The sequence below is a fragment of the Podarcis cretensis genome, assembly GCF_951804945.1.
Source record: "Podarcis cretensis genome assembly, chromosome: 5".
Classification (NCBI taxonomy): domain Eukaryota; kingdom Metazoa; phylum Chordata; class Lepidosauria; order Squamata; family Lacertidae; genus Podarcis; species Podarcis cretensis.
In genome coordinates this window covers 27,694,754-27,719,220 of record NC_137174.1, presented here as the reverse complement: position 1 = coordinate 27,719,220, position 24,467 = coordinate 27,694,754, and the positions used below count along the sequence as shown (strand labels likewise).

The 24,467-nt window shown below is 41.5% G+C and overlaps 1 protein-coding gene across 5 annotated transcripts in view; it reads right to left on the bottom strand.

Moving 5' to 3' along the window:
* The window catches only part of ARID5B (AT-rich interaction domain 5B), a 187,535-nt gene that overhangs the window by 43,511 nt on the left and 119,557 nt on the right, over window positions 1–24,467 (bottom strand). For all 5 annotated transcript variants that reach the window (XM_079975579.1, XM_079975578.1, XM_079975577.1 and 2 more), the window contains 2 exons: window positions 11,958–12,070; window positions 1,622–1,829 (listed from right to left, as the gene is read on the bottom strand). In XM_079975579.1, coding sequence (XP_079831705.1) covers window positions 1,622–1,829; window positions 11,958–12,070 — 321 coding nt within the window. The remainder of the gene's footprint in view (window positions 1–1,621; window positions 1,830–11,957; window positions 12,071–24,467) is intronic.

The window sequence follows — 24,467 nt, the reverse complement described above, 5'->3', positions numbered from 1 at the left end:
GGCCATTATATGAGCAGCTCAGTTACTCCTGAGTAATCTTGCTCTGAGGAAACATGAGGCACATTGCTGAATATCAAACAAGCCAGTTTATCTCAGCTACATGTTGCAGAATAATCTCATGGCAACGCTGGGAAATTGAGATCCAATAAATACCTGCTTTTAAAAATGTGCCTCTTTGTTAGTGACAAATAAGGAGGGGGGGAATTAACATTACACACACACACACACACACACACACACACACACACACACACTACATCTCAAAATGTTCTAAATAAAAAGCTTCACTGAACCTTGCACTCTCCCTGAGCTATCAAGAGCTTTGCTCGGGCCTTGATTTAATCGGAATCAAATGCATAATGCAACAAAGCTGTTCATAGTACATTAATTTTACTTCTATTTCAAGCAGCCGGTTTTTCAGGCAAACATTGTAATCATTTTGGAGTTATATAAGTTTATAATGACTGCTTGAGGTCTGTTGCAATCAGTGTCAATTGCTATTAGGTATGTAAATTGTTATGTAAAACACAGAGGTTTGACATTCTTCATCAAAATAACATACACATTTAATCTGGGAAGATAGGTTTGAGAAAGTCATATTTCCATGTAAGGCATTCCTCCCTTTATAATAATTTAGATACCTTATAGGCTATTAAAAGCACACCTTTCATCGTTTGTGATGTTCATTCTTCCATGCTATAGAATGTTTATGCAAAATTTAATTACAGTTGCATGTTCTCTATCAATTGTTGCTTTTATAAGCACTGACTCAAAAAGTGCTCTTTCCAAAGCAATCCTTAGCATTGTGCCATGATGTTTTTAAACACATCCTGTCTATTTTTATACTCTGTGACCTCCTTCACCTACTTTCTGGCCACCTTTAGATGCCTTCCTTTTATATCTGTGGGATTCCCCCCCCCCCCCGAAGGAACATCTGGGTACAATAAAAGTATGTTGTATTATTAATTCAAGGGAAGACATTAGCTGCAGTATTTATCAAAAGGAGAGGGAGAGCAGGAACCTTTTTAAACATGCCAGGTTCTGATCGCAAGCAGTGTATTTTAAAACTATAAATTTCCACCAGCGGTTGCCCAAAACGAAGAGAAACTGCAAGATAGGGGGATGGAAAAATGTATTGGTGGATATAAACACTAGGACAACAACTCTCGTTTCAAAGGTCCCAGTGTGCATGTATGTACGTATGTGTTTTCCTTTTTAAGGTTTTTACTGGCTGACATACAAAGATCTACTCGTTGTGCCTATGGGAGCTTTGGGATACTGTTTCTCAAATAGCATCGTCCCCCCCCCCCACACACACCTCCCAAATCCACACGGCAAACCACTTTGAAAACCGAGAAGACTTTTAAAAGTCATTTGCTTTATGGCATTGGTGGTGGGGTTTCTGCTCAAAGGGCGGGAGGGGAAATCTCAATGCCTATAAAGGTCTGGATTTTGACAATTAGTTTTATAGTAAACGTACAGTGCAAAAGAAGAGGCAAAGAGAGAGCTAAAGAGGGCCATATCTGTCCACAAAGTTGTCCCACCTTATCAAGCCGATCAACCCCAGAAGCCAAACTGTTCTAAAATGTCAAACCAAAAATGCAATGAAAATTCTACTTACTCTGCTTAAAACCAAGGTAGGGTATTCGTTCAATTGGTGTTTTTCTTTCTTTCATATATTTATAAAGTGCCACAAGGAATGCCTGTTCATCCGCTCTGCATTCTTCACCTACAGAAACCTTTGATTTATCCTCGCTTGAGCCCTTTTTACAGTTGTTGCTGTTGTTATTTTTGGTTTTGTGCAAAGGCAATTTAGCCTCACATTTTACCTGGAAGAAAAGAGGAGATGCCAGATTAGATCTTGAAAACTGCCTGCTCCAGCTTTCATTCCCATTTAAGAGATGACCCCCTTCTGCTCCATCACGCCCTCTCTTTCTCAGAAGGCCAACAACAACATTAAAGCTCTTTCTCTGTGTTTTAGGTACAATATTTCCAAACTGTTGCATCTCGATTTCCCTACTTCCTTTGCCTCTCATTCTTGCCTTCACTCTGTGTCTGTTTAATTCTTTGGACAAGTCAAGAACCTAAAGAGAACATGAAGCCGTGTCTTCTCTCCTTTAAGTTACTGCTCTGTGGTTTCCTGGCCCAGCCTCATGCCATTTGCTTTTTGAGTCTGCCCTGTTGTATCTAGGTCTCCATTGCAGCCTGCCAGATCCCTAGTGCTGCTTACCCCTCCCTTATATAGTGGTACCTCGGGTTACATACGCTTCAGGTTAAAGACTCCGCTAACCCAGAAATAGTGCTTCAGGTCGGCCAACTGGTGTCAAAGAAGGACAAGACTTTTTTATGTACGCCACTACAGCAGCAAGGATCCTTCTAGCAAAGTATTGGATGGCACAAGAACTACCCACACTGGAAGAATGGCAGACGAAAGTGATCGACTTTATGGGACTGGCGGAAATGACTGGTAGAATCCGTGACCAAGAGAAAGAGACGGTGGAGGAGGACTGGAAGAAGTTTAAAGTATATCTAAAGGACTGTTACAAAATTGAGGAGTGCTAAAATGTCAAGGGGAAGGAAGATGCAGAATTACAGCTGAAATTGTTTGATGATTTAAGGAGAAATTGAGAAAGATAATAAGTTTAAATTTAATTGGCAAAAAGGGTTGCTGAAAAACTTTAAAATAAGGATGCAAAAAGGGTGAGGTATGGGGAAGTCCGAGAAAGGAGGCTTATGAAAATGAGGTTAAGAAATTACATTTGTGTGTTTGTTTGTATCTGTCGATGTTTGTATGTTTTCATTGTTTTGTCTTAAAATTGGAAAATTAATAAAAATTATTATATAAAAAAAACAGAAATAGTGCTTCAGGTTAAGAACTTTGCTTCAGAATGAGAACAGAAATTGTGCTCCTGCGGCACGGCAGCAACAGGAGGCCCCATTAGCTAAAGTGGTGCTTCAGGTTAAGAACAGTTTCAGGTTAAGTACGGACCTCCGGAATGAATTAAGTACTTAATCCGAGGTACCACTGTACAGTCATTTCGTCCGCCTGTCTCCATACAATTGTTCAAGCGAGCTGTCAAGTCCAGACAAGGTGGGGGTCTGTCTCTCTGCCACATGTATAGTGGTAGATACCTATTAACCACTTTTATATTTTGTAGTAAATATTACAAACCCTTGATTTTCAACCAGGGTGGAGTCTGTGCTCTATTGTTGTTTCCCTCCCCTTAATAATAGCATGCAAACGAATAAATATTAGGCAGAGGGCAGATAAGCCCCACCCCACATAATTGATCAAAAGACTCGGCACACACACTCCATTTGAATGGCAATGCCTATAAACTGGGGGGGGACTGACCCTCTCAAATGTGTGTGTTGGTTTTTTTTAGGGGGGCTGAAGGGATATTGGCCTCTAGGAGTTGGCTCCTATGTTAGCACGTGTCATGACTCGGCTCAAGATCTTAAGAAAGATGTTTGGGTGGGATACATGTATTTGCGTGACCAAGGACACAGTGTCACTGAACAGACGGGGTGCATTTTACAACAGGGAATTTCATAAACATTAGGAGTTTTTGAGTTCTGGGCACAGTACTGCGCCTAAGATTTCAGATTAACTTCCAAGAGATCACTGCAGCGTCAGGCAAGCTGATAGGTTCTGCCTCTCAGCTGGACTTCTGGAAAGGTAGCGTTTCGCTCTCGGCGGCCTCAAAAATGAACGTAAAATTTTAGCTGCAGCTCATTCATTTTCAGCTTTATATTCTTGTTATAAAAAAGTGCGCCTATAACCTAGGTTTAAGGTGCCGTTTAGCTCCTAGCTTTCATATCTCAGTTTCTAACACTGCCCCCAAACAATCCGGCCACTCTATTTGGAATATTTGTGACAATAGGTCCGGTGACGAACACTCTTTGCCCAACCTGATTTAGGTTTACTGGGCTACCAAGCAAAGGAAATAGAATAGAATGTCAATTCTGGCAAGGTTTATTTATTTATTTGGGAGACAAGTGACACAATTCTGGGTTTTCTTTTGTATACAAACCTTCCATAAAATCAAACTAACTGAATGTCAAGCCTCCATTATGCATTGCTGATATCAGTTTTTAAAAAAATAAATTTATTAGCTAGCCATGCTGCTTTGTAATGGTTTTGTAATTCAACCACTTGGGGTGATTGCATGTAATAAAACACTCTTGTTAGAGAAGATAAGAGTTGCATGATCCATTTTGGATATACTTTTTAAAATGGTTGCTATGTAAAAGAGACCTTTGATGACTACATAACGTAGCAGGAAAACGTCCCTCATATGCTCAGAACTGGAGCAGTGTTTCCATAAACAAAGTATTCAGTTTCAGTGTCTTGGGGTGAGGCATGAACTGCTCTTGTTAAAATTGGACAGGGCGCAGGGTATATTAATTAAGGTCAGAGTATAAAGGAAACAGAAAATCTGCATGACTGCATTCATGGCCCACAAGGCAAAAATAATGTCTTTAGATTTATTTTGAAAGGAAATTTCTAGTCCTCATGATTATGGAAAATAACTTTTTTAAAAAAATTGTATGTGCAGATACTACTAAAGGCCTTTAAAACTGAGAGATTCTTTTAGGGGGCATACATCAGTTCAGGAGGGACCCAATTAGCCTCACTGAAAAATATATTCAAGGACTGGTTTATATAAATGTTGTCAGATAGTTTGTTGTAAGTAAATGATTTAATCTCAGCCCGTACGTATCCATGTATATCCACACAAACTGGGAGTCTTTCTCCCCAGCCCAGTATAAGCTCTGACCAAAATGTGAGATCTGTGAGGCTCTAGCATGAGATTTCAAACTGGTAACTCTAGTGAGCAGCTTATCGATCTGTTTGGAGCTTATTAAAGCTGTGAAGAAGGTCACTGTTATTCCCATTCGAAAAAGGGAGGTGCTGCCCTCACAATCCTTCATTTTAGAGTGAGGATTTGAAAATATGTCTCCCATGTTTAGCATCCCAGCCCAAACCTGTTTACACGAGGTCAGTACAACTGAAACCAGTGTGATATAATTTGATACATATGTTGGATTGAAGTGCAAAGCTGTAATTAAACACTCTCTCTTTTATATATTAAAAAATATATCCTTATTACTCTTTTTAGATGGTTCAGTATTAGGAATAGCATTTTACATGTGCTAGTTTTGTGGGGAAAGGCATTTAAAAAAAAAATCAGTGGTGTAACCCATGAAACACAGAACACCTTCTAATCTCTTATCAAATAACCCACCTCCACACAACACACACTGTGTGTCTGGCATGCAGAGTGGGGTTTACCAATTTCATTACCTGGAAAGTTAAAGTATTTCTCATTTGAAGTTCATATTCCATCACATGTGTTTTTAATTGTAGACCAAAAAAATTTACAGTTTTTGCAACTAAGATTTACATACTGCTCCATCTCCAAAAAACAAAACAAAAGATTTGGGTCCCTTGATCAGGAAACTTAAAAGTACAACTCCCTCCATCTATGTCCAGTCTTATTTTTCATACAGTTCAATAAAAACATCAATAAACATGGACAGCTTAAATATACCCAGTAAATCAAGGTGGGAAATAACTAAATGAAAGAAAATTAATGTCAAGGCAACGTGTTCTGTATGACAAATGAGGTAATAACTGAAACAAAATATATGAAAATATCATGTTCATTCCTTAATAGCAGTGATGTCAATATGTTCAAGGACATCAAATAGCCAACAGACTCCTACAGTGTACCCATTTTACGTAAATTACTTGGCAGTCAGTTCCATTTACTTCTGCTGGACTTCCTCCTAAGTAAGCATGCATTGATTCAGGCTGCATATTTTTGGATGTGGCCATTCCTTAACAAAATGACAAATGACTCTTATTGTATTTCCAGGGGCAAGCCTCATTTGCAGAAATTCACCACCGTGGGAAATACAATGGAAAATTGCCACTGTGACCAATGAATAACGTCGATTTTGGGGAGCCGGGAAAGAGATTGGTTCTGGCTTAGATTATGCTAGTAAAAGTTTTGCACATATCCACAGTTTACATCATCAATGATCAGCATGTCTCCCAGAGTTCTTATTCAGTCTTCTTGGAATCACGTCAATAGGGATTTGCATGGATTGGGCTATTTGGGTTGTGTGGTAGCTGGAAGGCACAAAGCGCTGGACCAAGGCACAAACCATGGAAATTAAGACAGCCTCTTCTTGGCCACATTTTCTATACAGCACTCGGCTCAGTGTATCTTGCTGATAGCTGCCAGATCTCAATCTCCTCTTTATTATCTTTTACTACATATGGTGTTCGCTGAGTGTGCATGTTACCTTTATGCAGCCACTTTGAAATAGAGATCTATACGCCCCACTGTCTTTTGAACTCTTCCGCAGATATTTAGAAGGGTGGCTGGCAAGGGTGTTTAGGAAATTTAAGGCTGCAACCGTAAGCACATTTTTACTGGGATGTCCCACTGAAATCAGCAGTAATCACTTCCAAGGGAAAATGGTTGGGGACCATAAAAAGACCTTTGCCATGGCATAGCTGGTTGTGAGAGGGCATAGCTCGCTGGCACAGCATCTGCCTTGCATCCATGCAGCCCCTGGCACAATCTCAGGTCACCAGGCTTAGTAAGGAGACTGGCAGAGGCCAGCCAGAATAACCAGTAACTTGGCTAGGTAAGCATTGACCTGACTTTGCATATAAGACTGAATAAATAACTCTGCGCAATAAAACTCTTTACAAGTCTGCCCAAACTTCTCCTGAGACCTTTGCAGCCCTTTTGCAGAATGCATTAACTGTGAGCTGTGCACAAGGTCGACTGCCCCCTTGTGGAGCGTGGCTCGATTCTCCTGCATCTCGGAAGAATAATTTCAGAATAAAGACATTTGTAAAAACAGTGGCAACATGCTCTTGAAACTTGAGTCATGCGGCTGCCAGAATCATGAAAGGTATAAGTATATTAATGTTTACTTCCATCCTTAAATATTGAGAGCCACCTGATAAACTGGAACCTGACAAATCACCTTATAAAAATAGGTAAAATAAATTCCATACAATTAAATATGTAAATTACCTACAGCCTTCACACTCCCATTTCCCTCATGGCCCTTTGTGGTGAGCAAGTTATCTAGTTTCTCCCTTGGAGATAAAAACAGGAACTTTCACTCTTCCACAAATGATTTCTCCCTAACTCAATCTATTCCATATTGTATTCCTGAAGGCATAACCCAAGGACATCATTGGAAGAGGAAAGCTCATCGGTAAGTGCAACAAATTTGTCTTACGAGAGCCTGCGATCCCCAAGCGCCACACTTGAGCTGCAGGAGAATAAAATACAGCTCTGTAATTCAGTTATAGTACTTAATAGGCTGCGCCAGCTTAAATTTATTCAGACCTATTGAAACCAAACCAAATGCCTTTGTATGCTAGGTAATAAAGTTCACACAATTATTCGCTCACAGATAAAGGTAAACAAGCTGAATGAAACTGGAGTCCTAATAGCTTCATGGGTTGGTGTGTGTGTGTGTGTGTGTGTGTGTGTGTGTGTGTGTGTTTTGCTCCATGACAGCTTTAAATATGACATTTAGAATCTGAGCAGGGAATATGCAGGATGTGTAGCCAAAATTCAGCAAGGACCATATGCGATGGCTTTTTAAGTCTTTGCTGTCATTTGCTTCCCATTTCATCTGCTGGGCTCCAGTAATATGCTCAACTGGGGGTCTATTCGGTATTGTCAGCCAATGCTGTGGACAGGAGCATCTTTTGCAGCAGGGGGAGAAAAGGCACAGGGGATATTCATGTTGGCATTGGGAGGGGCTCTGTACAATGCTATGGAGAGCCCAGTTAACACCACAGGCTCTCCGCATGGAAGAGTGGGGCTCAAACTGCTCCTTCCCTGTGGAATTACAGCACCACCCCTCTCAGTGTTATGCATAAGCCATGCATAGATAGCCATGTGTCCGAGAATGATAGCATTACTGGTCCAGAACTAAATATAATTTCATGATTCATTCAAGGATGCCATCAGCCCAAGTTCAAAAATCTTAAGGAGGCTAATGAATGATGCAATTCATTCATTCATGTGGTTTCTGTCCTAACCCTTTGTTACTAGGTGAACTCAAAGAAGGTTACAACATACTGCATTTAAAACAACAATTAAATAAGAATAAAACAAATACAAATCTGTAAGAAAACCACAATTAAACCAGTCAATTGCAATGTTTCTAACATGTTCCCATAAGCCTCCTGAAAGAACAACAAAATTTTAGCTAGGCAGTCTTCATAGAGGAAAGGGAGGTTCTACAATCATGAGACTTCCACCACTAAGAACCACCTCCAAGACGTAACCAACTTCACGCTCAGTGGTAGGTGGCACATTGAGAAAGGTCTTCCAGTAAAAGATGCAGACAGCTATGTGAAAGCAGGTATCTCTTCATGTTAACAGATCATGGGGCGCAGTTCACATACCATAAAAACAGTATTAGTTTTGTGGTTGTTTTTAATGGTCCTCTGGCACACTGCTTCACGTGCAGAAGATACTCCACTTACAGGATGTTGAATTGTTTATGCCCATAGTTCATGAAGGGCAAATTGAATACGGCAGATAAAGAGTTTGCAAAATTCAACAAAAGTAGGGCATCTGCATAGCAGGATCTTTGAGCTTTTATGCACTCCACAACAATGGAAACCTGAGAAAGTCCCATAACATTTTATGGAGGTCGCAAAGCTGTCAAACATCAAAAATCAGCTTTTTAACCAACACCTCTGTATAATGTGATACCAGTTCATCATATTACAAACAACTTAAGTACTAGCCACACCACAAGGCACCAAAGACTGAGCAATGCAAAAATTAATGACAAAACCCTCATGATTTTACCTTTAGAGCTTTGTTTGTTCCATCCCATTGTGTCAATATCAGTGAAATATCAAGGAGGCAATGCTAATAAAGCAATCGCAAGAAAAGTACAAAATACAACTCAAGACATTTGACCTCTTAAAGTCTTAAATTAATGGGCTCAACTCAAGACATTCAATTGCTTGGTTTGCACATCACAGTACGGTATGCCAAACTATGACTTACTGGAACTGTGTGAATACGTGGGCTCCTGGAGAGAAGCTTGCAAACGCTTTTGCCTCTCCCCAAACCTTTTCACTCCCAACACAGCACTGAGCTAAGGGAAAGTTTAGTTAGCATGCTGTTTGAATCTGGGCTCTTAGTTAAGCTCTCTGCTCCCTAACCACAAGCCATAGCCAAGATTTATAGTTTGGCTTACTGTGACGTGTGGAGTAGGCCAATGCGAAAAACACATACAAAACCCAACTAAGCACCATAAAAGATCTCAGACATGAGGTTGGTTCCACAAAAGTCACCCGTATTTCCCAAAAAATTCAGCACATTTGGAAAGTTTTCTATGGTCAATTAAGTATTTTCTAGGACATAGAACTTTTCTTGGCAATGCTTTCTGATCCTTCCAATCAGACTGCCATTTGGCTTGTCCAAACTGCATAATCCAGAGGTGCTAACCTTTTTTTCCCCTGACAGGGCTCCAGTGCTAAACACTTCTCACCCTGACCCCCAACCCAGGACAGAGAAGAAAGGATTGAAAAATGAGTATCTGCTGTAATTCTGTATGCCACAAATCTTTTACAAGCTCAGGAGGCCTATATGAAAACAAAACTGGCTTCATCATACAATTTGGACAGGACAAATAAGAAGTGATTGAAGTATCCATTGGTGTTTAAACTGCTTTAAATTTGTACAAACATACTTGAAATGCAGATTGACATGGTAGCTAGTAAGGTAAAGGTAAAGGGACCCCTGACCATTAGGTCCAGTCGCGAACGACTCTGGGGTTGCGGCGCTCACCTCGCTTTACTGGCCGAGAGAGCCAGCGTACAGCTTCTGGGTCATGTGGCCAGCATGACTAAGCTGCTTCTGGCAAACCAGAGCAGCGCACGGAAACACCGTTTACCTTCCTGCCACATCGGTACCTATTTATCTACTTGCACTTTTACATGCTTTTGAATTGCTAGGTTGCCAGGAGCAGGGACCAAGCAACGGGAGCTCACCCTGTTGTGGGGATTCGAACTGCTGACCTTCTGATCAGGTAGCCCTAGGCTCTGTAGTTTAGACCACAGCGCCACCCACGTCCCAAGGTAGCTAGTACATCAGTGTAAATAGCCCACAGAAAGCCTCAGCAACAAGAGCTCTCAGCACTTCAGAAATTTAAATATTTGAGCACAATAATATTGTCTTCAAATTGCTATATATTCAGCCAGCCAACCAGTCATGTAGCATCCATTCACTTCAACAGAGGCTGCAAAAGAGGGCAGCACAACTCTCCATGATATGGATGGAGAACGCACAAAATAATTGCTTGGTGGAAATACACTCCAGACTAGGTCCACCATGCAAGTACATCAGTTGATTTCTCTCCTTCTGACGGCTGGGACTTTGACATGCAAACTGATATCTCACATTAGAAAATTCATGCAGAAACTGCTTAATTCTGCCTTCTGATAGGCATTAAATGCTGACGTGGAAACTCTTCTACAAGAAGAGTTGGCTGGTGCTTCGTCTTACAAACATAGCCAAGTGACTTATCCCAATAGTTATCCCATTTCCAACAGTGTGCATGGTCATTATACTGTACGTTGTGCCATTGTGTCTGAAGTGATGGGAGGTGATATCTGGAAGGTTTCTGATGGCTCATTCATGCATACAAGTCACCACTTGATGATTCATCAGGTGATTAACATGTGCATGCAAACCAACCCATGGTAATCCGAGACCCATAGATGGTTCAAGCATAAGGAGATGTGTTTAAAAGACCTTGTCCAGAATATTAACTTGCACTCTGAATTTCCTTTTCAACTTTTCTAAAGACGAACAGCAACGTTATTCTAGGTAACATTTTTGTGTGTGTTTGCTGTAATCTGTTACTCAACGGATGTTCCCGTTTCATATATGGTTATTTTCAAATTATATTTGAGAGGCAACTAAGAAGGGCTTTGAGCAATTTAATTTTCAACATAGTATAGATGTTTGAATGTTGGACTAGCACGGGGGAGACCCAAGTTCAATTCCCACTCAGCCATGAGAGAAAACCACTCACTTAGGGTGACCTTCTACCCCAGCCTCACAGGGCTGGTGGTAAAATGGATAACCATGTACACTGCCCTTCAGCTCTTTGGAGGAAAGGCTAGATAGTAATTAATAAATCAAGTGGGATTTTTTATATCCTTTTGTTACATGGAAATCACTTTGGGGTCACTTGTGAAAGCAGCTTACAAATGTTTCAGATAAATAGTATTGAAGGAAACTATGGTGTTCAAGACAGATAGGCTGCGCTGACTCCAGCTACAGAAATGGAGGCTTCTGTTCCCTGCCTTGCAGGCCTTTTTCCAACTGGCCTGGGTGGGCAGGGCCCTGACTGACTCCAGCTACAAAAGCTGGGGCTGTGTTGGGGTATTTTTCATGGGTTGTTGTTGCTGGGGTGTTGTTGTTGCTGCTTTCGATACCATTTTTTGTATGTTTACTTTAGATCTTATTATGATTTATGTGGATATGGTTTAATTTGGTTGTGTACCTTCTGAGGTTTTATTTATTGTTTTTGACTACTTTTGCTACATTTGTAATTATGTTTTTTTTTCCAGTTTGTAAGCTGCCTTGAGCATGGTTTTAACTATGGAAAGGTGACATACCAATAACATGTCATATGTGTGCAATTATAGTAAATCTCAACAGAAGTTTTAAACAAAGATTCTTTTCCCAAAGTGCTCCTGATAATGCAGACAAAAAAATGTAAAAGGGGGGGGGGAGAGGAAGCCCACCCACTCAAACAACTGCAATCCATATAGATTTTCATTTAAAAGAGAGGCAGGTGGGGACGATCCCTACTTTGAAATGCTATACTGGAAAAGAAAGGCAAAATTGAAGTTGGATGAAAATTACTAAATGTCTTACCTTGGCAACAGCCTTGCCTTCACAATTATTATTGGAATCTTTAAAGCCACTGAGTGAATCTCTTCTCTGTGGGCATGACTTCTTTTTGCGTGGTCTGCCTTTAAGATTTGGCGCTGAAAACAAACAGGCAACAATTTCAGCACAATTTTTTACAAAGGGGTAACACAGCTGAACACCAGTTGAGCAGTCTTCAAAAACAAGCATGCACCTTGAAGCAGCCTACGTCTCCCTATAATAAACAAGCATGTTATTGCCAGTAGTAGAACTGTTTCTAGGTCACATATTTCTACATTATCTTTCCTGCCACCCCAGCTAATCTGTTGCTATTAACATATGACAAGGATCCAAATGAATATTGAGAAAGCACAAATTGCTCTCTTGCAAAACAAAGATCAGATGGGTGAACATCTTTTATACATCCATTTTATTATGTAAAATGTAAGCATTAACTTGATTCCTTCTTCTGGGAATTTCCTTATAGTAGAAGGTATTTGATTAGGCAATGTTTATGTGTGTCAAAGATTTTCTAAGTTGAAAAAAGCAACCACTTCCATATATAGCACAAAGAACAAAATAATTGATTGGTACTTCTGTACAGTACAGTTCAACCGCTAAAGGCATGAGACAAACAGAAATGCAATCCTCACTTTATCAGATCAGTCTCTTTAATACTACACTTCAAGTCTTTTTTAAAAGAGCTGAGAGATTCCACAATACAGGAAAACTCTGAGTTCTGCTTTGATAACCAGTATATACTACATATAGGTCAAACAAGGAAAACACACATTTAGATGTCTTTTAAACACGGGCATGCACACACACACAATATAATGCTGATTATGACAAAACTATGAGGAAAAGAATGAAGTAGTTGTTTTGTTCTGTAAGAAAAGTGACCCTTGTGTGCTCAGTCACCGGACTTCAACAACATTAAAAACGATAAACAATCATTAACTTGTGATTATAGTGGAGATAACTTGCTGTAACCCCCCCCCCCCTCTTTTAAAGTAACCATTGTTTTCATTACTTCCAGGGACGATTATAATAATGTCAGAAATCTAAACACCACAAGCCTCTCGAGTGGCTTCTAATTGTTTCTAATCTTACATTTGTCACACAAGTGGTTTCAGGACATTTTACATTTTAATTAGCTCTCAGATGCAAGGCTGCTATAATTTGATACTGATGCTCTGGAGAAGAAGAAGAAAAACCCAGTTTCCTGCTGGCAGTGGTTCAAGTGGAGAACGAAAACAAAACAAACACATCACCCCTCAGCTTAAAAGCAAAGGTCCCACCCCAAACCTTCTTCCTTCGCCCCCACAATGTTTCATGCTTCAGCACTGCCTGCCGCTAAGTGTTTTAGAAAGCAACTCCAAGGTTTGGCATCTGAGGCTAGCATGCGAAGGGGGGGGGGGGAGGAAAGGAAAAAGGGAGGAGGGGATCAAGAGAGAGTAAAAGAAATTATTACCCATTCCAGTCGACAAACATCTGCTTGATTTATCTCTCTACTCATGAATGCTACAGCATGTGACTGCGCGCTCACTACATCCCTGGAAGTAGTCTCGACTCGGTGTGCATGTCAGTCTTACACAGAATGAGCGCTCAGAGTATTTGCTTGGCGCTTACAAATCCCCTCCCCCTTCGCTGCTCCGTTACTCATATAAACACAGATGAGTGACTCAAACAGAGGAGAGTGGGATGTGCACTCCGGACTCCAGCTCTCTAGCGGCTGACACCCTGCCAAGAAGCCTGCTCCCTCGTTTACAAATGTAGCTCATGATTTCATCCTAATTGTTTTGTTGCTCATGACCTCTTTGCTCGACACCAGTTGGAGAGCACGCCGCGTTCCACAAAACCAGGGTCGCATTTAAGGCCCAGAGAGAGAGAGAGAGAGTGTGTGAGAGAAGGTGTCAATAATATCTCCCTTCAAAAGAGGTTGTGTCAAGCCCAAAGTGCTTTCTCGATTTATTGCAGCCTGATGCGAGCACTAAAATTTAACGACTGCCGTAGAGTAAATGGGGCAAATTCGTGTCTGGCAAAAGCACCTGAAGTTGCTCAAATGACGAGGATTAATTCTGGCTCAGGATCTTGGGTTTTGTAAGGATTACTTGTTTTATGGTAACCAGAACGAAAGCACAGCTAGTTCCCAGCATGGGCATTTTAGAAAAATACAGGTTATTCCTGAATTTCAGGGGCATGCAGTGTTGTTTTGCACAAAAGGAAATCACGCGAAGCCCTGCCAAATTTCTCGGTTTAAAGTTTTAATTAATTAAGTGAAAAGCTTCAAATGGCAGAAAAGGGCAAATTCCTGGAATAATGATCTTGCTTATGCCTGGGTAGTGGTGGCAGCAATATAGAATTTCTCATTTCTTTGGTTGCTGAGGAATTTGGACAGGAAATGACTCCATCCAGAATGTTCTAAGATTACTTCTTGTATAACATAATGCAACTTTAAATCTCATTCATATTGGATGTATAATTAAAAGGAAAGCATCTCTATGAATCAGTGATGACTGTGGTATTTCACTGCATAGCAAGAGGCAGTCTGACATTAAAAGTAATATTTCCATTGCAGCTGAAAAGATTAACACATCCCCATACGTAATGCACATACTGTATATACTGCTCCTAACTCAGCTACATTTCCCTCTGCTGAAAAAAATGATAGGTGATCACACAATATGTATATGATCTATTTATTCATGGTGACATTATTATCCAAAAGATATTTGATAGATCATGCGGTGAAAAATACCACTTCCCACCAAAGAGATCAGTCATCAGGAATATTCAGAATGTTGAATTGTTACAGGATGAATTAGCTCTTCGTTTTAAATATTTACACACTCCACTTCATCCTATCTGGATTTCAGGGCAGTGAGCAGCCCATTTGTAGCACAATACAAGTAAACAATAATAGAATAACAGATTTTCAAAATCAACAAAAACTAAGAAGTTAAAAATGCCCAGTGAATAAAAATGGGTTCTCATAGATCGTCCCGTATTTTCTCTCTGAGAATGTCAGAAGATAAAAATTCATGCCATCTTTTTAAAAAACAACAACAAACCACATACACACAAAATCATTTCACCCAAAACTCTGCAGAAAAGTTTCAGAGTACCGTAACTTAAACTTAAATAAACTACTTAGCAAGTAGTAGATCCTGGTCAGCAGATAGATAAATTTGCCAGATGTGGTGCCTTGAACCATCTGCTGAAAGAGTAGCCCATGGTTGGCGTGGGAGAGGAATGGTTGGTTGGCTTTTTCTGCACTGATTCTATGAGAGTTTGCTGCCTGGCTGGTCTTTGTACCCTGCAACATCAACCTCCCCTTCCTTCCTTCCTTCTTTCCTTCCTTCCTTCCTTCTTCTCAAGCAACAGAGATAGCACCAAGCTTAAGGGGGAGTGGGGAGGAAAACTAGACAGCAAAAGCAAACACAACTACTGTGGGTTGCCTGGGGTAGAAGGTTTGGCCCTATAGTAGGTAGACTTCCCATGAAACCTGTTTATGTAATGAGTACTTGTAGAAAGTCTCAGTGCAGCCAGATAATTACCCGGGAACAACATGTACGTAATCTTGGGTTCCATGATGGAAGAAATGTGGTCCATAAATGTAATAACATGAATAAATTAAGTATGTGCATAACAGACTGTGCATATCATAACTTCTTGTCTGTGAAGCAGGCAGAATTAAAAAGAAACCAACAAGAGAATGAAAGAGCAAAGAAACAGACCAAGTACATGGGAAAATGAAGAAACAACAATGAAAGTCGCTCATTTTAAACAGTTCAGTCAACTTAAAACTTTAGTACAGTACAGTTTTTATTCAGTCACATGATGAGCTAGGGGAACACATGCCTAATTTGAAGCTATTTTAATTACTTACTAGGGAAGGAAATATTTAAATTGCCTTTCTAATAATGAACAGTACTTTTGATTCTGTCAGTGTCATCGAACAAGACCTTAAATTGAAAATGTTGCAATATGTAAAATGACTTAAATTTAAACCAGATACCTAATCAGGTAATTAATTAAAATGAATGATAAATCAACAAATTTAAATGGATGGCAATATATTCCAAGTTTAGGTGCCTATGACAACCTGTTCTACCAAGCGAAAGTATGAAACACTAGAGTTTGATTCAAACAGTGGTGAGGTGGTGGTGACAAAATATTACTTCTCCAACACCAATGCAGCTGTTCAATGTCACAGAGCAAAGCTAGTTCAGGTCATGAAGGCCCTTGTATTAATATAGGGAGGTGAGGAGACCTAGAACCCCTGGAGGCCTGCTGCGATGAGTTTCCCATACATTTTACAGATAAGGCCACTCATACCCATATCAACTTGGATGCTATAATTGGTACAGCGGCTGAAATGGATGGGATTGGCACACCACCTGAGCACACTGCAAGGGCTCCTTTTCGGCTTGTGCAACCTGAGGATGTGGACATCCTTCTTGGAGGGCTATGAGCTACCAGGTGCTCCCTGGATCCATGCTACTGTGAAATCTACCAGGGCGCAGGTGGGCTTATGGACCTCTGAGATGTCTTACCCTGGGGAATGGATGGGAGTGGAACACAACCATGTGGAACACAACCATGTGGCATGACTGCGTAGATAAATAAAGCCAAATGATTTACACCAGCGGTTTTCAGTCAGTGTGCCGTAGCACCCTGGGGTGCCTTGGATGATGGTCAGGGGTTCCACAGGCAACACTGGACTCTGTCCCTCTTTCCTTTCCTCCCTCCTCTGATGCCCTCTTGCATCTCTGCCTCCCAAGGCTTGCACAGCTGTTTGTTGCAGCAGCCCTGGCTACAAGTTCTGCAGGTGAATGGTGGCTCTGGGGCTGGCTGATCAGGGGGTGCTGGTTGCCAGGAGCTGAGGCAGCCTCGGGGTAAGCAAACAAGGAAGGGAGCTCAGCCAACTAGTCCTCCAGCCCTTGCTCTTGGGAATGGACAGTGTGAGGAGGTACCTCTCTTTGGGGCAGGGGGCCACCTCAGAGACTGCCTGGAGGACCCCCAAGGAGAGGGGAGAGGAGAGGAGGCTGAGGGAAAACTCCACAAGGGAGGGTGTTCGAAAAAGGGAGAGGGGCTGCCAGCTCTGCAGGCAAGGGGTGACATAACTGGGCTCCTGAGCCCCACAGGGGTGCTGTAGAAAGAATGTACCGTAGTTGGTCAAAGGAGTTGTGGACTCAAAAAGGTTGAAAACCTCTGGTTTACACATTTTCTTTCTTTTTCATAGCTCTCCCATTCTTCCTGTTTTGTCCCTAATCCTGACCTTTGTGACACTAACTATTTCTGTGGAAATAGTATGGTGACACAAATCAAACAAGAACCAAAGATTGGGGGAAAGTTCTGTTTCAAAATATGTACAATAGCAACAAAAAGGAAGTTCACCTAATTATTGGCAAAGCAAATTGTTCTCGGTACAATAAAAAAATATGATTACTTTTCCACCTAGCTACTTCCTGGTGTCAAAATAACTCTGGGATTCTGGGTGAGCTGAAACAGTGTGACATGGAAATTTTGCAAATATCAAGAACCACACAAGCCCTTGCTGACAATCTGAGCTTAGCAACTCTTTCCATTTTAGAAAGAAAGACTTAACACCATTCATAGCTCTGAATTCCCAAGATAAACTCACTCTTGCTTTTTCAGAAGAAGAATGGGACATAGATTTCCTGCGTTTGGAAAAAGTGATAGCAGTATGAAAACTCACACCAAAACAAAAAACCCACAGCGTCCCATCATTGTTTAAAGGAAACAGAATACAGTTAACTCATGCTATTTTTTATTTTTATCATAAGGCTGATGAGGAACAAAAACACACTTTGCCAAATAAGGTTAATGCCTTAGATATTTCAGTGCCCTAGGTTGAATATTAAAAACTGCTAAATTCAATTAAACCTCCAGTCACCATCAACATCTGGAACTTATTGGTTTCAGTGCAGCTTCTATAATTCGAGAATTGCCTGCCTTTGGGAGCTGATTTCCATTTGACTTTTTGTCCTTAGGTATGCATACCTGAGTCTCAAATACAGTGGTACCTCGGGTTAAGAACTTAATTCGTTCTGGAGGTTCGTTCCTAACCTGAAACTGTTCTGAACCTGAAGCACCACTTTAGCTAATGGGGCCTCCCACTGCCGCCGGGCCGCCGGAGCACGATTTCTGTTCTCATCCTGAAGCAAAGTTCTTAACCCGAGGTACTATTTCTGGGTTAGCAGAGTCTGTAACCTGAAGCGTCTGTAACCCGAGGTACCACTGTACACATGCACCCTGTTGAACCTGAACACAGCAAATCAGGCGGGGTGTGCTCATTAAGATATATTTTCTCACACTGAAAGGACATCCATTATCTATGCAGATAATGTGTGAAGTCTGAAAATTTGGTGGGGGTGGGGAATGCCTGATGTGGCCCTCAGTATTAAATAATAATCCACCCTGTCATAGACTGATCAAAGAATCACATAGGCAAGCATAATAGTTATGAACTTTGGCCTAGGAATCATCAGTAGTCAGGGTGTAGGTATACTTTCAACTCCCCAATGACACATTAGAAAGAATAAAGGAAAATGCTGAGGTGCAGGGGGGCTTCTATAATCTTGCTGAATAGACAAGGCACTTTTCAATTCAAATTAATATTTAACTTTAAAAAGCAAACAGCAGTGCAACTGGCCGCAGTGGAAACTTTAACAAAGCCCCTAAAAGTGACAGTTCTGCCCCATATACACACTCACAGTTTTGCTGGAGTGGCCATAAAGGGAAACTATAGTAGAAGCCATTGCATCTCAGATGACGGCTGTAAAGTAACAAAATATGGTAGCCCACAAAGAACCATTAAATCGCAACAATAGTAATCCATGCAACAGATGTGAGGAATCCTTGTCCTAGGTGGATGGTCCCATTAGCTCTATGGGAGCCATTTTTTCACTGCCCCTTCCAATATTATTTTGTGCCCAAGATGAATGCCATTAGACATTGAAAACTGCTAGCTAACATTTCCCAACTTTGAAGGTCTTAATCTATGCGAATAAATATGCAAAATGAAGAAAAATGATCGCAGTTCACAAGCAGTTAAATTGCAAAAGATTTTAAAGGCTAATAATAAAAATACTGAGAATTTGTATAGTGCTTCGGGGTGACCAAAGTGGTTCACACCATCCTTTATTTCAAATGGCCCTGTCAACTCTGCAAAGTAACCCTGAATTATTGTCTCCAAGTAGCAGATTTGGATGAGGCTATGAGAGAGTAGCTTGCCCCAAGGCTGCCTACCATATTCATGGCAGATGTGAGATATGAATCAGAGAAGTCCTTGATCAGAGATGCTATTCTATGTGCCATGCAAACCAAACATACAGAAAGACATGGCCCATTCATTCATTGTGGTACAACCCCCCAGATGCCACACAGTTTTCTGCTATGGGCAAATAATTTTCTATATGCATAGATGGTCTAAGACAACAAGAGTAACCTGAGTGTAGCATTACTCTGGTTTTACAGCATGAAATATTTCTTATTAACGTTTGATGAGTCCTCGCCAAAATGCGGGTTTGTTTTTTCAATTCATTTATTTTGATTGACATCAAGAAGTGTTGTTACAGAGCACAGGTTGATGAAAGGAGTTATCAACATAGCTGAAGTCCAGCTAGCTACCTGGGCGTATTGTAAGAGATCAGTGCTGCTGCCAAAGGCTTTTTAATGAGAATGGAATGTATTACTTCATTTGAAATACCTGGATCGTTGACGTGAACCAAACACAAAGTACTCTTGGAATTCTCTGGCAGTTGCTGGAATCATGTAAGTGAACTTCCACAACCCACACCTTTCCCCCCTCATTTCGTCTCACAAACTTAACAAATGTATTAAGTAATGATCGAAATCCTATCCTCCCCTGCCGCTTTTTACGCTAAATGCTATGCTTATTTCCTGATGCGACTATTCCATTCTGGCCTGTAGGTATTAGGGCCTCTCAGAAACATTTTAAAAAGACACTATTTTTGTATGACAGTAATGTACTGTGATAGCCATTCTCTATCCCTCGCTTGCCTCCAGCTTCACAGAATTATAGAAATCTCTGTTGCATTCCCCACCCCCTTTAAGTGCACAGGAAAGGACTGAGATGAAGGAAAGGAGCGGAACATGGATAAAGAAGCCAAATAACTTAGTAACAGTAGTTGAAACCATCTCCAAAAGGAGGCAGTGCTAGCTGCCTTTTTAAAAAAACAAATGCCTAAATAGATGATGATGATGATGATGATGATAATAATAATAGCAATAATAATAATGATAATAATAATTTTTATTTATACCCCACCCTCCCCAGCCAGAGCCGAGCTCAGGGCGGCTAACACCAGTAAAATTATAATAAAAACATAATAGAAAAAAGCCAGTTTAAAATACAGGTTAAAATGCAGTTTAAAATGCAGCCTCATTTTAAAAGTAGCCCATAAATCAAAACCATAAGGGGAGGGAAACAGAAGGGTTAATGCATGTTAATGAGATCCAATGTCAGATACCCCTTCTCCACCTCTGTGGAAACTTCTGTGGGCATTGCCCTACCAACAACAACAACAACAACAGTGGACCTCTGACATCAGTAGGGCTGAAAAAGGCAGAATGGAGGAAAGCATTAATATGAAGGATCCATTTTGTGCAAACAGAGGCCTATGAAAAAGATAAGGTGTCATATCTTTGTTAATAAATGCTGAGCTTTGAAAACGGGCACTCGCTATTGAAATGAACATTCAGACCATATCTATAAAATACAGTCGTACCTTGGAAGTTGAATGGAATCCATTCCGGAAGTCCGTTAGACTTCCAAAATGTTCGGAAACCACAGCACAGTTTCTGATTGGCTGCAGGAAGCTCCTGCAGCCAATCGGAAGCCATGGAAGCCCCAATGGACGTTCGGTTTCCAGAAATAGTTCGCAAACCAGAACAGTCACTTCCAGGCTTGCAGCGTTCGGGAGCCCAAATGTTCAGGAACTAAGCTGTTCGAAAACCAAAGTACGACTGTAAGTGCTTTCTTAGTGATAGGAAAACATATATTTGAAAGTGATGTTTCTAAAATTCTGCCAGCCATCAGGGCCCTGCCATCATGAAAGCAGCTTGGTCACACGCCATGCTCTCAACGCCGCTATGTGGAGTGGCTCTCTTGTGTAACGGCAAACAAATGTACCTATTTTCATCCAGCAACTGTTAGAGGTTATGTGAAACTTAGGGTATTAATAACCTCATTCATTCAAATATGCCTATGCTTAAAAGTTAAGCAGATGGTTAAGCTCCTTGACTAAATCAGAGACAAAGTTCCACAAACATTTCCAAGGAGAGTTCCCATGAGAATAGGGGGAGTGAGTGTCTTGGGGTGGGGGTTAGGGAAGGAGCCACCTGGGATATTAACTGGAATATGTGATCCTTGTTTATTAGAGAATGTCTCTCTTGCAAAGTTAGATTGGCTTTCAGCCACCACACCCATAATCCCCAGTTGGCACCTGGTATGAAACCTTCCAGTTGGCAATGGGCTCTGAACTTGTTATTCAAAACTGTGCGCAGATCTCCGAACTGGCAAGGAAAACCTCCCCCCCCCCCGCCTCGCCCAAAGGAAGATCCTATTAGAAGACACAAACTAAGTATTCCCAATGAGGAGGGTGAAAGGAGGACCAATTCTGCAAGTGGCAAGTAGTTGTCCAGAAGGCAAGTGGAACAACCTGACCCTGGATGATGCCTGGATAGGGAAACACCTGGGAAGTGTATGAAACGTAACATAGATACAAATACAGTGGTACCTCGGGTTACAGACACTTCAGGTTACAGAGTCCACTAACCCAGAAATAGTACCTCGGGTTAAGAACTTTGCTTCAGGATGAGAACAGAAGTTGTGCTCCGGCAGCGCAGCGGCAGCAGGAGGCCCCGTTAGCTAAAGTGGTGCTTCAGGTTAAGAACAGTTTCAGGTTAAGTACGGACCTCTGGAATGAATTAAGTTCTTAACCAGAGGTACCACTGTAAAGATAAACCTACAAATTATGTAGCAGCAGATCAGTGGGTCGAAGGTTAGAAAGGCCCTTCCTTCCCCTGTTGCCCAGTATCCTCTTACTGGAAATGTGGCTACTCAGATGAAACCTCAGCCCTGCCACGGAGCTGTACTATCCCTGCCATGCTGTACAGTGGTACCTCTGCTTATGTACTTAATTTGTTCCGGAGGTCCGTTCTTAACCTGAAACCATTCTTAACCTGAGGTACCACTTTAGCTAATGGGGCCTCCTGCTGCCGCCATGCTGCCGGCGTGCGATTTCTGTTCTCATCCTGAGGTAAAGTTCTTAACCAGAGGTACTACTTCTGTGTTAGTGGAGTCTGTAACCTGCAATGTTTGTAACCCAAGGTGTTTGTAACCCAAGGTACCACTGTATCTGCACTAGCACAACTGGACGCCTTCACCTGCCCCAGCTGCAACAGAACATGTCTCTACCACATCGGTCTCCACAGCCACACAAGCGCTGCAGCTTTCAACTGTTTGACTTCCAACCCCAAAAGGTGCACTCTTCCATTGTACCCCGAAACAGGTGGATGCCAAGATGAAGCTTGCCACTTTATTTTCTCCCGCTGCATGTAGCTTGTCAGGGTAGATAAATAAATAATCAAAGAAGCAGGCGTGTACTGCAAGGCCTCTCAAAAGTGGTTGGGACAGGCTGCATAGTGGAAAAGACAAATGTTTCTACACTGGAAATGTTGAAAAAATGATTTTCCTTTCCCCTAGCTCAAAAGTGTTTTCTCCTATTCATGACAAAAGCTTTTGTAAGACCGCAGTCTAGTAGAGTCAGCACTATAGAATAAAAAAAACCTATAAGCAATAAAATTATTCCACGCTTACCAGTAGAGAGAGAGAGTGTGTGTGTGTGTGTGTGTGTGTGTGTGTCTGTAACATCTTGGGGGGGGGGGAGAAAGAGTCAGCATTGATTTTTTTTTTTAGGAAACAGGGTAGATTAAGTTGACATGCCATTAAATGTTCTAGACATTTCCCCATGACTTCCCCCCTCCTGATGTGTAACTATGGCAGTGATTGTACTTATTGGCAGAGTTGTTTTTCTGCCACATGGTATGCATATTTCAGCATCCAGCATTATTAACTCATGACCAATTGTCAGTTGATCATTATCTAACATATGAGGAAGCCAAAAAATAATCCCTTATTTGGGCAAAAGCAGCCATTCCCCCCCACTGTCTATATTTTCCCTTCCTTCCCAGGCCCTTTAGTTGGTTTATTATTTGCTGTCAACAAAGAACCAGAAGCTACATGTGTGTGTGTGTGTGTGTGTATTAAAAACTGCAAGAAGGGAAAATCAATCTTTATCATGTTTTAAACACTTAGCTGGCATTATTAAACCAAGCAGATTTGTTCCCTGAAAGAAAACTCTCAGTTGCCCTCTAGTGTCATCTTGATGCTACACAGAGTAAGAAGAAAAATCTGCATGCAAAATACAATGTGCAGTCAATGTTAACAACTGATGGGAAGAGACATTCTCCAAGCTAAAGGTTATACAAAACTTGCCAGTTTTATATACTCAATTGCAAAAGCTTTTCCTGGACTGTACCATTTCAAGTTGAGGGGGAGGGGGGGTAAGTTATACGTTTAAATGCTTCAAATTGGGGAAGGGGTGTGTGTGAAAAATACCATGCTAGGGACAAGGCTGAATGCTGCCTTTCTCTCTGACATACTAGGCTTGTGTGCGCAAGTTGTATCACTAGATGAAGCAGCCCCCGATAATTTATACTTCCACCTGCAGCTTGAAGTGGTACTGTCCACAAAAAGCTTTATCAGGACGTGCCCTTTATACTCCAGCTCCGATGAAGTCAATGGAAGTTACTTCCAACAGTAATATACTTTGGACTGTGGGGGTCAGGCTACTTGTGGTGCATTCTCAGAATGGGGCCGTTCAGAATGAAAACAACAACAAAGAGATTTGGCACATGCCGCTTTAAAAATGAAATAAAACCAGCGTAGTTCACAACGCTGGCCCAATCCATAGGTCAAAGGCGTGGCGTAGAAGCTGCAAAGGCAGGGGAAAGTTCTGGGGAAAGGCCCTCCTCTGAAACCCTGGGGAGCTGCTGCCAGCCAGTGTCAGCTATATTGAGCTAGGTGGACCAAGAGTCTTGACTTGACAGAAGGCGGTTTCCTCTGGCAGTCCAATAGGGGACCTATTGAGCAAGGACATCTTGCCCTAAACCCGCAACTGGAACATGGAAAACGGCCTTATTCTGAGTCAGACAGAGTCCTCTCCAAGCTCTACCTGGAGATGCAAAGGGATTGGGACCTTCTGCATGCATGTTCTGCCACTGAGTTTTAGGCCCTCCTTCCATCCCAAAGGGACGCGGGTGGCGCTGTGGGTTAAACCACAGAGCCCAGGACTAGCTGATTAGAAGGTCAGCAGTTTGAATCCCCGTGATGGGGTGAGCTCCCGTTGCTCGGTCCCTGCTCCTGCCAACCTAGCAGTTTGAAAGCACGTCAAAGTGCAA